Raw genomic sequence first — 16,880 nt, 5'->3', positions numbered from 1 at the left:
AAAAAAAAAAAAAATCTATGCCAAACTATCTAAGAAACAGAATACTACAACTACAACTTCTCTCATCAGTATAGAATGCTTGAAGAGATTTTTATACCATACTGTTGCTAACATGAATGAGCACAGTTCCCGTGCTGCCACAGAAAGCACTGCAGTGGAGGGACCCTGAAGAGGAGGTTATTTATAGAGGAACGAGAGACAGAAAATGTTCTGGCAAGTCCAAAAGACTTGTGGAAAATCTGAAGATACTGACCTAAGAGAGATATTGACCTAAGGAGAAAGATAGCAAAAGCCCAACATTCGAGAGTTCACCTAAATATCAAAGTAATTATACAAAAAGGATGTGCTATGTTTCATATTTCTTTTAATAGTTTAATAAAAGATACAAAATAAACAAAATTTTAAACATGAATGAGAAAATATCTGAGTGCTTCTGTAGGCAACTACATGTCTACTTCTAAGGAATGGCAGAGCTTTGGCTGTGAGTCTGCTGTGGAGTTCCTTCAAATGTTCATGCTCCCTCAAAATTCACATACTGAAAGCTAACTCTCAATGGAACAGTATTAAGAGATGGGCCCTTTGGGAAGCTATTAAGTCATGAGGGACATCATGAAGAGGTTGAAGGGAGCTGCCTTATTCCTTCCGCAAGTGAGGACACAGCATATGCCCTTTCTGACATGTAAGAATACAGCAAGAAGTAGAGCACAAGTCCTCACCAGACACAGAATCTGCTGATGCCTTGATCTTGGACTTCCTAACCTTCAGAACTGTGAACAATAAATATCTGTAGCTTATGAAAAAAAAGAACTCTGAAGTTCCTTAATCTATAAAATTTTAATAGCATCTGCCTTTTTTCACAGGGCTATGAAACCAGAAGATCAACTTGCATTTTCAGCAGTGAAATATATAACGTACTATAAAAAAGTAATATATTTAAAACATACTATCACTAAAGCCTAAGAATTTTTTCATAAATCACTGCATTCTAATTTCCCTATCCCTACTAAGAAAAATGGTCAAATTCCGCCCCATGTGGTGGCTCATGCCTATTATCCAGCACTTTGGGAGGCTGAGGCGGGCAGATTGCTCAAAGCTAAGAAGTCTGAGACCAGCCTAGGCAACATAGCAAGATCCCATATCTAAAAATAATAAATAAAAAATTTAGCCAGGTGTGGTGGTGCATACCTGTAGTCCTAGCTACTCGGAAGGCTGAGGCAAGAACGTCTCTTGAGCCCAGAAGTTTAAGCCTGCTGTGAGTCACTGCACTACAGCATAGGCAACATAGCAAGATGCTGTCTTCCCACCCCACAGCTCCCCAAAAAAATCGTATTACAAAGAATGTCAAATTTTTTTTTTTTTTTGAGTTGGAGTCTCACTCTGTCGCCCAGACTGGAGTGCAGTGGCCGCTCCCGGCCACCGCAGCCTCGACCTGCTGGGCTCCGGCAATCCTTCCGCCTCAGCCTTCCAAGTAGCCGGAATTACAGGCATGTGCTACCACGCCCGGCTGATTTTTTTTGATTTATTGTAGAGATGAGGTCTCGCCAAGTTGCCCAGGAGGGTCTTGAACCCGCAGGCTCAGGCAATCCACTCACCTCAGCCTCCCAAAGGTGCGGGATTACAGGCTGAGCCACCGAGCCTGGCTACAAAGAATGTCAAATTTTATAGCCAAGTTACAAACACTTCATTTTGGTTTGGACGCCACTTGTAGCTTTTAATTCTTTTTCATTTTTGAGTTGGAATCTCACTCTGTCGCCCAGAATGGAGTGCAATGGCACACTCATGGCCACCTCAACCTCGACCTGCTGGGCTCAGGCGATCCTTCCACCTCAACCTTCCAAGTAGATGGAACTACAAGCATGCGCCAGCATGCCCGGCTCATTTTTAAATTTATTGTAGACACGTAGTCTCACCAAATTACCCAAGCTGGTATCAAACCAGTGGGCTCAGGCAATTCTCTTGCATCTGCCTCCCAAAGTGCTGGGATTAAAGGCATGAGCCACCATACCTGGCTGGATTCTTTCATTTTCTCCTATTTATATGTACTACCAGCAAAGCTCTCATATCTACATATATTTTTCTCCTGCTAAAGAGCTAACAGACTTTTACAAAATCCAGAATAATCTCAAAAAAACTATTTAAATATAAATAATTTAAAAGACTAAGTTAAACTATTATTCCTCACTTATCCACAAACTTATGTCAACAAGAAAGAAAAAATTAGGTTTCCCAATATTTTATTCTATTTACTTAAAGAGTATTTCCCTTTGTCCTTGATCATTCTATTCTCTACTTGTACATGGTTTTTAATAAATAACCAGACAGTCGAAAACATTAGCTTCTAAAAGAATTTTTTAAAAATTCTCATTATAAAATTGGGATTTGGTTGGAACACGCCTTATAGATAAAGTTGAAATTTTTGGCCATGTTCCTAATGCTATGAGCATTCAAGAATTTGGAATCATTTTCCCATCTCTAAGACTAAACTGTGTAAAATTCTATGCTCCTTTTGCTGCAATTTCCCAAACTCCAGAAATCTATTAAACTCTGTCTGGCTACTGAATGTCTACTATAAACAGTTGTCAATGATTGTCTGTATTTAACACAGGAAAAAGCCTAGCTTAAAGTTCAAGACTTTAAATTGTAAAAGTTGCCTTTAAATGTGAATTCTGTGAAGTCTGTTTACTTTAAACGAGAATTATCCATGTGTTTCTTACCTTTAAGGTGATTTGACTAATTTTATACAATGTCTTATGCACTTGAATGCTTTCTATTAGTAAAATTAAATTAATGGATTCAGGTCATTGGAAAAGATATGAAACACAATTTTAAATAAACTACATAAAAAACAAAGCAAGCCGGGCTTGATGCCTCAGTCTGTAATCCCGCGCCTTTGGGAGGCTGAGGTAAGTGGATTGCCTGAGCCAGCGGGTTCGAGACCCACCTGGGCAGCGAGACCTCATCTCTTCAATAAATCAAAAAATCAGCCGGGCGTGGTAGCGCATGCCTGTAATTCCGGCTACTTGGAAGGCTGAGGGGAAGGATCGTCTGAGCCCAGAAGGTTGAGGCTGAGGTGAGCCGGCTGGAGTGCAGGATCATGCTCACAGATACTGCAACCTCGACCTGCTGGGCTCAGACGATCCTTCCCCCTCAGCCTTCCAAGTAGTTGGAACCACAGGCATGTGCCACCACGCCCAGCTAATTTTTTTATTTATTGTAAAGATGTGGTCTCGCCATGTTGCTCAGGCTGGTCTCGAACCCTTGAGCTCAGGCAATCCTCTCGCCTCCGCCTCCCAAAGTGCTCGGACTACAGGCTTAAGCCACTGAACCTGGCAGGTCTATGATTCAAAGTCAGCTGTAAATTATTCAAATGAAAGTGTTTCTAAGCACAAATTACAAGAATATTCTTTTATTAGAAATTAATAATACATAATCTTATTTTGAGGCAAGTCCAAGATTTAATATTTTTCAACCTTTATAAACCTACCACAGATAATATTCTTATGGGGAAAAAATCTGAAATTGTAAATTTATAAATAACGAAGTACTTGTCCTTTCTTTGCATAACCACATCCTTTCTTTAGTTCAATATCTTGGTCTAACACTCTTGAAACCATCTACATAAAATTAATACATGGCCACAGGGTAAAAGCCATAGAAGAGACCCAAGTCCTGCAGTTTTGGTAGAAATTAATAAAAATCTATTGTTTGTACATTTGCTCTCCTCCTTGCATGATTATTTGCACAGCTGCAGTTTTGGTAGAAATTAATAAAAATCTATTGTTTGTACATTTGCTCTCCTCCTTGCATGATTATTTGCACAGTCACCTAAATAGAGAACAATAAATGATCTTCATGTTCTGACCACTGGAGATGGGGAAAGTTGCCCATGAGGTTGGCAAACATATCTACCCCTAAACAACGAGCCTGACATGGCACAGAGCTCCTTGATGGCATACTGAATTTTTGTTTTGTTTTGTTTTGTTTTTTGAGTTGGAGTCTCACTCTGTCACCCAGACTGGAGTGCAGTGGCCGCTCTCGGCCTCCGCAGCCTCGACCTGTTGGGCTCCGGCGATCCTTCCACCTCAGCCTTCTGAGTAGCCGGAATTACAGGCACGCGCTACCACGCTCGGCTGATTTTTTGATTTATTGTAGAAATGAGGTCTCGCTGCCCAGGCATGTCTCGAACCCGCGGGCTCAGGCAATTCACTCACCTCAGCCTCCCAAAGGCGCGGGATTACAGGCTGAGCCACCGAGCCTGGTTCGGCATCCTGAATTTTGATGAGCCCTTTGCCCAAACAGCTCTACATCTCCAGGGACTCTACCTCCCACATACCTTCCTCCTAAACTACCTTTATAATGGCTAACTGCCCAAGGGTCAGTATCCAATGGTTGGGGGACTTGCCTTATAAATGTCATCTACTGTAAAATCTAAGAATGGTATTTGAAATGTGTTTCAGACTTTGCAATCTAATAGACTCAAGACCCTACCCAGACCTGGGACATATCCCAAGAAGCTGACCCCGACGGTCCAGAGACCTCTTCCCAATAACTGGCTCTGGGTATACACGGTTCTGACACTCCTTATGACTTTATCCCCAACCAATCAGCAGTGCCCACTCCCTAGCCCCCTTCCAGCCAAATTATTTCTTAACCCTAACTAAAATTCTCCTGGAGGTAGAGTTGAGAAATGTCTCCTGTCCTACTCAGAAGCCTTGCATTTATTAAACCCTTTCACTATGGCAACAACTATTATCATTTTATCAGCTTTTCTGTGCAGTGGGCATAAGAACCAAGTCAGGCTATAACACTTTAGTGACTTATCTGGATTATCAGAATTACCCCTTAACTGGCCTTCCTGCCTTCAGTCTCATTCCTCTACAATCCAATATCTACAGTGCCACCAAAGCTACTTTTTAAAGCCAAACTTGATCATGACACTCTGCACAGAACATTTTTCAGCAGCACTCATCTCCCATAACAAAAAAATCAAGTCTATTAGTTCTGCATGCCTGGCACTTCCCAATCTGGTCCATTTGATTCTCCAGATTCAAATCTCCTGTACCTACCTTCTGATTGCCTACCTCCATCCCCAATCTGCAAACACTTTCTTCCGTGAGATTTTTCTTTTTTTTTGAGCTAGCGTCACACTCTGTTGCCCAGGGTGGAATGCAGAGGCATGATCACAGCTTACTGCAGCCTCAACTTCCTGGGCTCAGGTGACCCTTCCACCTCAGCCTCCCAAGTAACAGGGACTACAGGCATGCACCACCATGCCTGGCTAATTTTTTATTTTTTTAAATTTTTTTTTTTTGAGTTGGAATCTCACTCTGTCGCCCAGACTAGAGTGCAGTGGCCGCTCCCAGCCACCGCAGCCTCGACCTGCTGAGCTCCGGCGATCCTTCCGCCTCAGCCTTCCAAGTAGCTGGAACTACAGGCGCGCGCTACCACGCCCAGCTCATTTTTGATTTATTGTAGAGATGAGGTCTCGCCAAGTTGCCCAGGCGGGTCTCGAACCCGCGGGCTCAGGCAATCCACTCACCTCAGCCTCCCAAAGGTGCGGGATTACAGGCTGAGCCACCGAGCTCAGCTCAATTTTTTATCTTTATTTTTGTAGAGACGAGGTCTTGCTATGTTGCCCAGGTTGGTCTTGAACTCCTTGGTTCAAGCAATCCTCCCGCCTCTATCTCCCAAAGTACTGGAATTACAGGCGTGAGTCACTGTGCCTTGCCCTTGCAGATTTTTAACTCTCCAGATGTTCTTTCTCATCATCAACCACCATCTGTTCCTTCCTTTTTCCCTCAGCACATATCTGTTGCAGGTGCTCCTTTTGTGCCTAAATGCTTCTCCTCATTTTTCCTACTTTTACCATAGCCAGCCTCTCTTACCTAATAAGAGTTATTATTCTAGGCTTTCAAGATAGCTTAAAATATAGGAAAAATTTTATCTGAGAAATAGGCCTGGGAAATGGTGTGGAGGGGAATGGTGATGGGTAGAAGAATGGAAAAAAAGTTTGTACTATTTTTAAATCTAGTTTTTAAAAAATCTAAACAGTTCACCTCCTCTAAAGATGTTTTCTAAGGCCCTACTCTAAGACCAAGAATAAAAATAAATTTCAACTCACAAGACTATGGTATAATAAAAAATAAATTATAAAAAATACATATCTGATCTTTTTCCCAGTTTCCTAGCACGGAGCTTCACAAACCCTTGGATTTTTCTGAGTGATGGAGTGTTTTATTGTTCATAACAAGCCCCTTTAGACTACATCTGAGTCTATACAAATAAAGTGACTCATGGTGGGGCCTTAGATAGTTTCAATAGAGAGTTTCATCAGAAAAACTAAGCATTAATTAAAGGGTTGAAACTTTCAGTCTCACCCCCATCCCCATCTTCCTAAGAAGACAGAGGGACTGGAGACTGAACTCAATGACATGGTCCATGACATAATAAGAACTCAGTAAAACTCTGGACACCCAAAGCTTCTTGATTAGTGAATACACTAATGTTCAGAAAAAGCAATGCACCCTGACTCCAGGGGAGAGGTCATGAAAGTCCTGTATCCAGGACCCTTCCAGACCTTGCCCTGTTTATAATAAAGCTGTATTATAATAAAGCTGTAACTATAAGTGTAGTACTTTCAGTGAGTCTGAGTTAGTGTAGTGAGTTTCTGAACCTAAGATGAGGCAGGGAGAATTCTGAATTAATAGCCAGTTGGTCAGAACTGTGGGTGGTCCCTGAGACTTTTGGCTGATATCTGAATTGAAGGTAATTCTCAAGACTCTGTCCTTGGCTTGTGGGATCCAGTAGTTAGTCTCAGCAATGAAATTAAATGCAGGACATCCAGTTGGTAGTGTCTTACCAAAGGAGAGAACAGGGTCTTGAAGCCAGGTCTAATAACATCAAGAAAGACTGCTATGATCAATTAGCAATGTCTGCTATGAGAACAGGAATTCATGCAGGACTATTTAGAGCATAATATAACTGCCATCCTTGTAATATGTCATCAATAAAATATTTGTGCCAAAAATGAACAAATTCATCCAAGAGTAAGAAATTAGTGTTTCCACATACCTGGTAGGCAGCTTTTCAAAATCAACATCTAAGAACTGTTCATAGCTAGAAACAAAATTGTCCAACCACAGCTTCAGGTAATCAGGATCTTTCTGAAATAAGAATACCATTACAATATTAAGAATAACTACCAGGAAAAAAAAAATGCTTTCACACCTACCAAGCGGATATCTGAAGAAGAAATAATATAAAATTTCTAAGCAATAGTCAGGAATACGTATGTGCTACTTTAAAATGTGTACTGAGTATAGTGAACTCTCAAATGGCTTCCCACGTCATTCAAAGAACTAAAATTTTAGCAATGCCCTATAAGGTTCTAAATAATCTGCCCTCCCATATCACATAACCCTAACTACTGTAACCCTGTACTACACTGGTCTCTTGGCTGTTCCTGGGGCATCTCAGACATGCTCCTAGTTCAGTTAATGGGAAATGTAAAATGCACAAAAAAAATCAAATTGAAAATGGATCATTAACATAAACATAAAAACTGAAACCAAATTTTCCAAAAGAAAATATAGAATTAGCTACCCGGGGACAAACAGAGGTTTCTTACCTGAGACACAAAAATCATGAACCAAAAAAGAAAAAAAAAAACAACAAAGATTGTTAACTAAAATTAAAAACTTCTACTCATCAAAAAACACCATTAAGAAAATGGAAAGATAAGCTTTACAATGGCTGAAAATAATATCAGACTTATATCAAGAATATAAAGATCTCCTGAGTGGCACAGTGGTTTATGCCTGTAATCCCAGCACTCCAGGAGGCCGAGGTGAGAGGAATGCCTGAGAACAGGGGTTCGAGACCAGCCTAGGCAACTCCACGAGATGTCATCTCTACAGCAAATCAAAAAATTGGCCAGGCACGGTGGTGCATGTCTATAGCCCCAGCTACTTCAAGGTTGAAGCAGAAGGAGCACCTGAGCATAGCAGGTCAAGGCAGCAGTAGCCGTGAGCAGGCACTCCACCTTGGCCAACAGAGATTCCTATTCAAAAAAAAAAAGATATATATATAAAGATCTCCTACAAGGCTAGGCACAGTGGCTCACCCCTGTAATCCCAGCACTTTGGGAGGCAGAGGCAAGAGGCCTGCCTAAGAACAGAAACTCGAGACCAGACTGGGCAATTCAGCAAGACCGCGTCTCTCTAATAAATAAATAAATATTAGATGGGCGTTGTGGCACACGCCTGTGGTTCCCGCTACTTAGAAGGTGGAGGCAGGATTGTCTGAGCCCAGCAGCTCGAGGCTGCAGTGGTCGTGAGTGTGCCACTGCACTCCAGCCTGGGCAACAGAGTGAGACTTCAACTTAAAAGGAAAAAAACAGTTAAAGATTTCCTACAAATCAATAACAAAAGGACAATTCAATCTTAAAAATGGGCAAATGAGCCGAGCTCCGGTGGCTCAGCCTGTAATCCCGCGCCTTTGGGAGGCTGAGGTGAGTGGATTGCCTGAGCCCGTGGGTTCTAGACCCGCCTGGGCAGCGAGACCTCATCTCTACAACAAATCAAAAAATCAGCCGGGCGTGGTAGCGCATGCCTGTAATTCCGGCTACTTGGAAGGCTGAGGCGGAAGGATCGCCGGAGCCCAGCAGGTCGAGGCTGCGGTGGCCGGGAGCGGCCACTGCACGCCAGTCTGGGTGATAGAGTGAGACTCCAACTAAAAAAAAAAAAAAAAAAAAAAAGGGCAAATGGCTTTAACATTTCACAAAAGGGGATACGCAAATGGTTAAAAAGAAGATATATTATGCTCAATATCATTAGCTATCCAGGAAAATGCAAATTAAAACCAAGTAGACTACAACTATATACCCACTAGAAAAGCTAAAAGTAAAAAGACTGATCATATCACATCAGTGAAGGTGTGAAGTAACCATAACTCTCACATATTACTGGTGGGAATATAAGACGGTATCATCACTTGGAAAATAGTTTGCCAATTTCTTTTAAACATACAAATATCACATGGCCCAGCCATTCCTCTCCCAGAGAAAAGAAAACATATATCCACAAAATATTTCTTCAAAAATGTTTATAGAAACTTTATTTTTAATAGCCCAAAGCTGGAAACAAACAAAAATTCTATCAACAAGTTAATGGATAAACAGTCATGGTGGCTCAAGCCTATAATCCCGGGGCTTTGAGAAGCTGAGGCAGGAGTTCAAGACCAGTATGGGTGACAGAGCATGATCCTATGTCTCAAACAAACAATTTATCCTAAAAATGATGCTCAATTTCATGCCTATGCCTCCTCAACATTTCTTTATGCCAGTCAAATTTCAACATGTGATTTAGAAATCTGTTACTTAGTCCTTTCCGGTGGTGACGACCTACTCATGAGAACATGCCTCTCACAAAGGACCTCCTTCATCCCTCTCCAGAGAAGTGGAAACACAAGAAGAAGCGCCTGGTGCAGAGCCCCAACTCCTACTTCATGGACGTGAAATGCCCAGGATGCTATAAAATCACCACGGTCTTCAGCCATGCACAAACAGTAGTTTTGTGTGTTGGCTGCCCCACTGTCCTCTGTCAGCCTACAGGAGGAAAAGCGAGGCTCACAGAAGGATGCTCCTTCAGGAGGAAGCAGCACTAAAAGCACCCCAGTCAAGACGAATGGGAAACCATCCCAATAAACACATTTTGGATATAAAAAAGAAAGAAAGAAAGCTGTTACTTAGTCAATAAATATCATTGATTAAGCACTGTTCTTGGATAAAGGGAACTCAAACAGCTTATTTGCCTAAAATAAAAGATTATACTACAAGTGAAAATCCAAAAGAATGTTCCCAGAATATGCAGGGACTGCTAACCTTTTGTGTAGTTGTTTTTTCTATTAATAATATACTGCTCCAGCTGGATGTAGTCACTCATGTCTGTAATCCCAGCACTTTGGAAGGCTGAGGCAAGAGGATTGCCTGAGCCCAAGGGTTCAAGACCAGCCTAGGCAACATGGCGAGACCTCATCTCTGCAATAAATAAAAAAACTGGCTGGATGTGGTGGTGTGCACGCGTAGTTCCACCTACTTGGAAGGTTGAAGTGGAAGGATAACATGAACCCAGCAGGTCAAGGCTGTGGTAACCATGAGTGTGCTACTGCACTCCAGTCTAGGCGACAAAGTGAAACTCAAACTCAAAATATATATATATATTTTTTCCAAAATCAGCTTTTAAGCTACCACTATCTATATCATCACTGAAAAATGAGAATACAGAAATATTTTCTCTTGCAAGAAATTTTCTCAAGGGCTTTCTTAGTTGCTTTTTACATTTCCAACTAGTATGTCATTCATTTATCCATGCAGGATAGAACTCCAGAAATACGTGTAGCTGGAGATTTCCTTATCCTTTCTTTCTAATACAGAAGAGTTACTTCTTGGTAAAAGACACAAAAGAGTCACACAATACTATAAAGAATTAATGCACTTCTCTTCATATTTTATTTAGGAACTTTATAGTATCTGGTTCAAATTCTAAAGGTCAGGCTACCAAGTGCTTGGCAAGCACGTGGTTCTCCTGGAAAACTGAGCAGATATAAGAAAAAAATGGTACTTAAATTTGGAAACGTTTCATTTACTAAGAAGTAAAGCACTTACAATTTTTTAGGCATCCATTATGTGCTAAGATGTACAGCAAGCATTTTAAAAAACACATCATCCTGGGTTAGGCTTCAGAAATTACCTATTGGGTACAATGTTCACTATCTGGGGAACAGGCCACCTAAGATCCAATCCCACCACTACACAATACGTCCATGTAACAAGCATGCATGTGTACCTGAATCTAAAATATAAATGAAAAAAGAATACCACCCTAAAATATTTTTTTAACCCCACATCATCCCATTTACTCCTTATAACTATCCAGAAAAGATTTGGCTTTCCTCATTTTACAGGCTAGAAAAGGAACTCTTAAAAATATGTAATTTGGCCAAGTGCAGTGGGTCAAGCCTGTAACCCCAGTATTTTGGGAGGCCGAGGTGAGGAAATTGCCTGAGCCCACAGGCTTAAGACCAGTCTGGGCAACGTGGCAAGACCACATCTCTACAATAAATCAAAAAATTAGCCGGGCATGGTAGCACACCCTGTAGTTCCAGCTACTTGGAAGGCTGAGGCGGAAGGATTGCCGGAGCCCAGAGGATTGACGCTGAGGTGGCCATGAGCATGTGAGACACTGCACTCCAGCCTGGGGGATAGAGTGAGACTCCAACTCAAAAAAAAAAAAATCCTATTAAAAAATTTTTAAAAATAAATTATATATATATATAAATAATTTGCTCAGAGTTATACAGCTAGTAATTGATAATGCTAGAATTAAAATGTAAAGATAAGATCGGGCATGGTGGCTCATGCCTAGAATTCCAGGACTTTGGGAGGTCAAGCCAAGAAGATTGCCTGAGACCAGTGGTTTGAGACCAGCCTGGGAAACTTGGCAAGACCTTGTCTCTACAATAAATCATAAAAATTAGCCAGGCATGGTGGTACATGCCTGTAGTCCCAGCTACTTGGGAGGCTGAGGCAAAAGGATCACCTTAGCCCAACAAGTCAAGACTGCAGTAGCTGTGAGCATGCCACTGCACTCCAGCCTGAGAGACAGAGTGAGACACTGACTCAAAAAAAAAAAAAAGGAAGGATACATGAATCCAATAGGTGTTCTTTTCACTACACTACAATGATTTAAGTAAGGATAATGAAACAAAAGAACCCATGTAATTTCACATTAAGAACAGGGGGAACACGTAATTTCTGCCATACAACAATATTTGGATTACAGTAATCACTGAAGTTTTAAAATGATAAACTTTTATACATATTTCAATCACATGTAGGGCAGCTCTCAACTTACATATGAATTAATTTTAAAAGTTAATTTAAGCCGGGCTCGGTGGCTCAGCCTGTAATCCCGCGCTTTTGGGAGGCTGAGGTGAGTGGATTGCCTGAGACCGTGGGTTTGAGACCCGCATGGGCAACTTGGCAAAACCTCATCTATACAATAAATCAAAAAATCAGCCGGGCGTGGTAGCACATGCCTGTAATTCCAGCTACTTGGAAGGCTGAGGCGGAAGGAACGCAGGAGCCCAGTAGGAGCGGCCACTGCACTCCAATCTGGGTGACAGAGTGAGACTCCAACTAAAAAAAAAAAAAAAAAAAGCTAATTTAAGTCATCGGCTGGGCTTGGTGGCTCGGCCTGTAAACCCACGCCTTGGGAGGCTGAGGTGAATGGATTGCCTGAGTCCGTAGGTTCGAGACCTGCCTGGGCAACTTGGTGCGACTTCATTTCTACAATAAATCAAAAAATTAGCCAGGTGTGGTAGTGCACGCCTGCAATTCCAGTTACTCGGAAGGCTGAGGTGGAAGGATCACAGGAGCCCAGCAGGTCGAGGCTACAGTCGCCGGGAGGAGACACTGCACTCCAGTCTGGACGACAGAGTGAGACTCCAATTCAAAAAAAAAAAAAAAAAGATAAAAATAAATAAAAAGTTAATTTAAGTCAATTATATTCATAATATATTTTCTAACACCCTGCCAAAAGATATTTCCCATAGAAATATTATCATTAATGGTGACTAGTTTTTGAAGTCAGCCCTCAAGTTTTTCTGATAGTACCTAGCATCTATAGAAAACATCTAGCAAGTACATGCCAACCATGTACTAACCAGGGGTCATGCTAGATGCCATGAATATAAAGACAAATAAAATACAATCTTGTCCTCAAAATGCTCATTTTGTTCAAGAGAAAAAGAGAGGCATAAACAAAGTACGTAGAGAGGCATATACTACATAATTTCTCAAACATACACATATAACCACAAGCCTTTTCTTCCCAAGTTCATTAGTCTTATCAAAGAATCAACTTTTCATTTGGATGCTCCTTTCCATTATGTATATTATTTCATTAAATTCTACTTTTTCTAAAGAACATTTAATTAAATAAAATTTCAAACACACATAAAAGTAGACAATGGTATAATGTCTTGGCTTCAACAATCATCAAATCATGAACAATTTTCTTTCATCTATATCCTATTGTCAATTACATTATTTTGAAGCAATCTTGATATATTATCTCATCCACAAATATTTCTGAATTTATCCCTAAAAGATCTTTTAGGAATATGACTGCCTCATCACATCTAAAATAAATTAGCACTGTCTTTTTTTTTTTTTTTAATTGGAGTCTCACTCTGTCACCCAGACTGGAGTGCAGTGGCCGCTCCCAGCCACCGCAGCCTCTACCTGCTGGGCTCCGGTGATCCTTCCGCCTCAGCCTTCCAAGTAGCCAGAATTACAGGCATGCGCTACCACGCCCGGCTGATTTTTTGATTTATTGTAGAGATGAGGTCTCACTGCCCAGGCGGGTCTCAAGCCCGCGGGCTCAGGCAATCCACTCACCTGAGCCTCCCAAAGGCGCGGGATTACAGGCTGAGCCACTGAGCCCGGCTAGCAGTGTCTTAACATCTGTGTTCAAAGGTTCCTAATTCACCCAAAACTGTCTTTCTTTTCAACAGCTTGATCAGAACAGGATCCAAATAAAGTCCACATGAGGAGGGACCCAAAAATTCCAGCAGGAATAAATATACAATTTTTATAAATAAATTCCAGGTTTTGGGGGGGTCCCCTTGTGTATAGCAATTGGTTGATGTATCTTTTAAGTCTTTTCAAACCCCATAAGTTTACATTACATCTCTTTCCCTCCTAATATGTTGGGGACACTGGGTCACTTGCAGACTAGAATTTCTCACATTAAGGGATTTCGCTGGCTGCATATCCTTGTAGAATATAACGTATTCTTTGGTCCTCTGAATCTTAAAAATATATAGATCTAGAGGTTTAATGAACCCTCTGCCCTCGGAGACATCTCATGGATCACCTACCAGCAAACTTGACTGCACTTTTTTTAATGAAATTGTGAGAAATGAATCACTTCATATTATTAAATAGCATAGCATTGGAACCAATTATTTTATTGTAATAATATTTGGAGTATAATGAAATTTTGGACACTGAGGAACTTATTTATAGCAAAAAATCAAAATTTCAGATCTTTATTTTTGTAACATGTGGTAATGTGTGACACAGTGACTGAAATGCACTGCAGGTTCACTGATACATGTTGCAATAGTAATTTGTTTAACATCTTCCACCTCATGTTTCTCTACTTGAGCAGACAATGCAGTCTCGTTTTCTTCCTCTTACATTAATAATATGCAATTTATTGTCCAGTCTGTTGTTTAAAGACGATGTAGAAGGATATACTCATAATTCATGAAAACCACTTCTCAAATGATTGATCAGAAGAGGCTTAACAAATTTCACATGGGACATTGTTTTTCTTTTTCTTTTTCTTTTTTTTTTATGATCGGTACAGTATATAGTAGTTACACATATTTCTAGTCCCCGGAAGAATCATTTCCTCCGTCATTTTAAAGATTTTTCACAGAAAAACAATATGTAGATGTGGAAGCATACTGATCCACACAATCCACACCACTTATACTTGCAATATAATTTAGAATCATTTCAGGCTTCTTGACATACAATATTTCCACCACGTAATATCCTTGTGGTAGATTTCATTCCTGCATAATCCCAAGAGCTAAAAATTGCAATAATCTTTTTGTACTTCTACACAAGACGCATAAGATTATTTTTCCTATACGCTACTGTTTTTTTTGTTAAAAATTTTGGATTTTTTCACATGTTCTCACTCATAAGTGGACCTTGAGCAACTATTATAATACTGTAAGGGATTGGCAGTAGTGGGAAACTGCCAGGGGAAGGTGGTTGCGGGACTGGCAATAGTGAAAAACTGCCAGGGGAGGAGGTGCACACTTTATAAACAAGGGTACCTGCATAATGAACATTTGTATACCAAACCCTGAAGTATACCTCATATAATTAAAAGAAAAAAAAACTTTGGATTTTTGATTTGTGCTGATTTTCCCTTTTGGTTGACCTTGATTGTACCAGGAAGATGACATTTCATCCTTAGTAGCTGTTCTGCTAGGACAATACTAGTGTAATATCTGCCAGTAAACATGTGGTATCCTGCTACACTGGGAACTTGTCAGCACCACTGTGAAAGCACTTCACACATTCTCTACATAAAGTTAGCTGATTTTAATGTATTATCTCTGCACATATTACATCACTTTATCTGCTTTTTCACACAATTTGAATGGAAAACTCAAGAAAACATACACTTTTGAGAAATTTGTGCTCACAAAGTTTGTCCTGTATAATCACCAGCAACCTCTTTATGTACCCTGAGAGGGACATCCAAGTGGTTTGCTAGATTTACAATGTCCCCTCAGGGGGACATCCAAGTCCAAAGGGTTAAATTCAGAGTCAATTGTTTAGCAAAAAAAAAAAAAAAATACCTCATAGGTATTATATGTCCTTTAGAAGGTACATAATATCTGGTTATCTCTTTTTCTGACTCTAGAAACTACTAATCATCATTTCCTAGATCCAGTATTTCATTATGAGTAGTTTCTATAAAAACCTTACAATTTCCTCGATATCACAACTACTAGAAAGATTTGCAAGAGGAAAAGCTATTTATTTACTCTTGATTCTGCTTCCAGATTCTCAATTAAAGGTATATCAAGAGGCCAGGCATGGTTGTTTACACCTGTAATCCCAGCACTTTGGAAGGCAAAGGCGAGAAGACTGTCGAGATCAGGGGTTCAAGACTAACCTGGGCAACTTGGCGAGAGCTCATCTCTAAAGTAAGTCTAAAAAATTAGCCAGGTGTGGTGGTCCATGCCTGTGGTTCCAGCTACTTGGAAGGTTGAGGCAGAAGGATCACCTGAGCCCAGCAAGTAAGGCTGCAGTGGCCGTGATTGTGCCACTGCATTCCAGCCTGGGCAAGGGATTGAGACTTCGACGCAAAAACAACAAGAAAAAATATATCCAGATACAGGCTATTTATGCCACTCCTCTCAAGATGTTATATAATGGATAGTAACTTATTACATTTAAACCCATTTCTTAATACATACCAACCTTCTGATATTCAACTATGTCTATTTCCTGCAGCAAGTATGAAAATAAATACAATAAATTTGAGAATTTTCACATTTAAAAGCTACAAGTTCCTCCACTCTTCCTTTAGGTCTATTTTGATCTTATCTTCTTAGGTGGATAGATCTTATCTACTCCTCCATAATAAAATATTCTCAGCCGGGCTCGGTGGCTCAGCCTGTAATCCCGCGCCTTTGGGAGGCTCAGGTGAGTGGATTGCCTGAGCCCGCGGGTTCAAGACCTGCCCGGACAATTTGGCGAGACCTCATCTCTACAATAAATCAAAAAATCAGCTGGGCATGGTAGTGCGTTCCTGTAATTCCGGCTACCTGGAAGGCTGAGGTGGAAGGATTGCCTGAGCCCAGCAGGTAGAGGTTGCGATGTCCAGGAGTGGTGGGTGACAGAGTGAGACACCAACTCAAAAAAAAAAAAAAAAAAAATATATATATATATATATATATGTATATATATTCTAAAATTTAGCAGCTTAAAACAATAAACATAGCCGGGCTCGGTGGCTCAGCCTGTAATCCCGCGCCTTTGGGAGGCTGAGATGAGTGGATTGCCTGAGCCCGCGGGTTCGAGACCCGCCTGGGCAACTTGGCGAGACCTCATCTCTACAATAAATCAAAAAATTAGCCGGTCGTGGTAGCGCGCGCCTGTAATTCCAGCTACTCGGAAGGCTGAGGCGGAAGGATCGCCGGAGCCCAGCAGGCGAGGCTGCGGTGGCCGGGAGCGGCTACTGCACTCCAGTCTGGGTGACAGAGTGAGACTCCAACTCAAAAAG

At 40.9% G+C, this 16,880-nt stretch overlaps 2 protein-coding genes across 2 annotated transcripts in view; one reads left to right on the top strand and one right to left on the bottom strand.

Annotated features, from left to right (window-relative positions):
* Positions 1–16,880, bottom strand: part of NBEAL1 (neurobeachin like 1) — a 211,707-nt gene that overhangs the window by 176,191 nt on the left and 18,636 nt on the right. Inside the window, exon 4 of the mRNA XM_008073238.2 lies at positions 7,072–7,163. Within this exon, the coding sequence (XP_008071429.2) occupies positions 7,072–7,163 (92 nt within the window). The remainder of the gene's footprint in view (positions 1–7,071; positions 7,164–16,880) is intronic.
* Positions 9,409–9,678, top strand: LOC110594502 (40S ribosomal protein S27-like). The gene has a single exon (XM_021706559.1). The coding sequence runs from the start codon at positions 9,415–9,417 to the stop codon at positions 9,661–9,663; it is 249 nt and encodes an 82-aa protein (XP_021562234.1). The 5' UTR covers positions 9,409–9,414; the 3' UTR covers positions 9,664–9,678.

This window comes from Carlito syrichta, unplaced genomic scaffold (assembly GCF_000164805.1).
Source record: "Carlito syrichta isolate Samal-C Ts95f unplaced genomic scaffold, Tarsius_syrichta-2.0.1 Scaffold315782, whole genome shotgun sequence".
Taxonomy (NCBI): Eukaryota; Metazoa; Chordata; class Mammalia; order Primates; family Tarsiidae; genus Carlito; species Carlito syrichta.
Note: the sequence above shows the minus strand (reverse complement) of the source record. Positions and strands in the feature narration are given on the sequence as shown.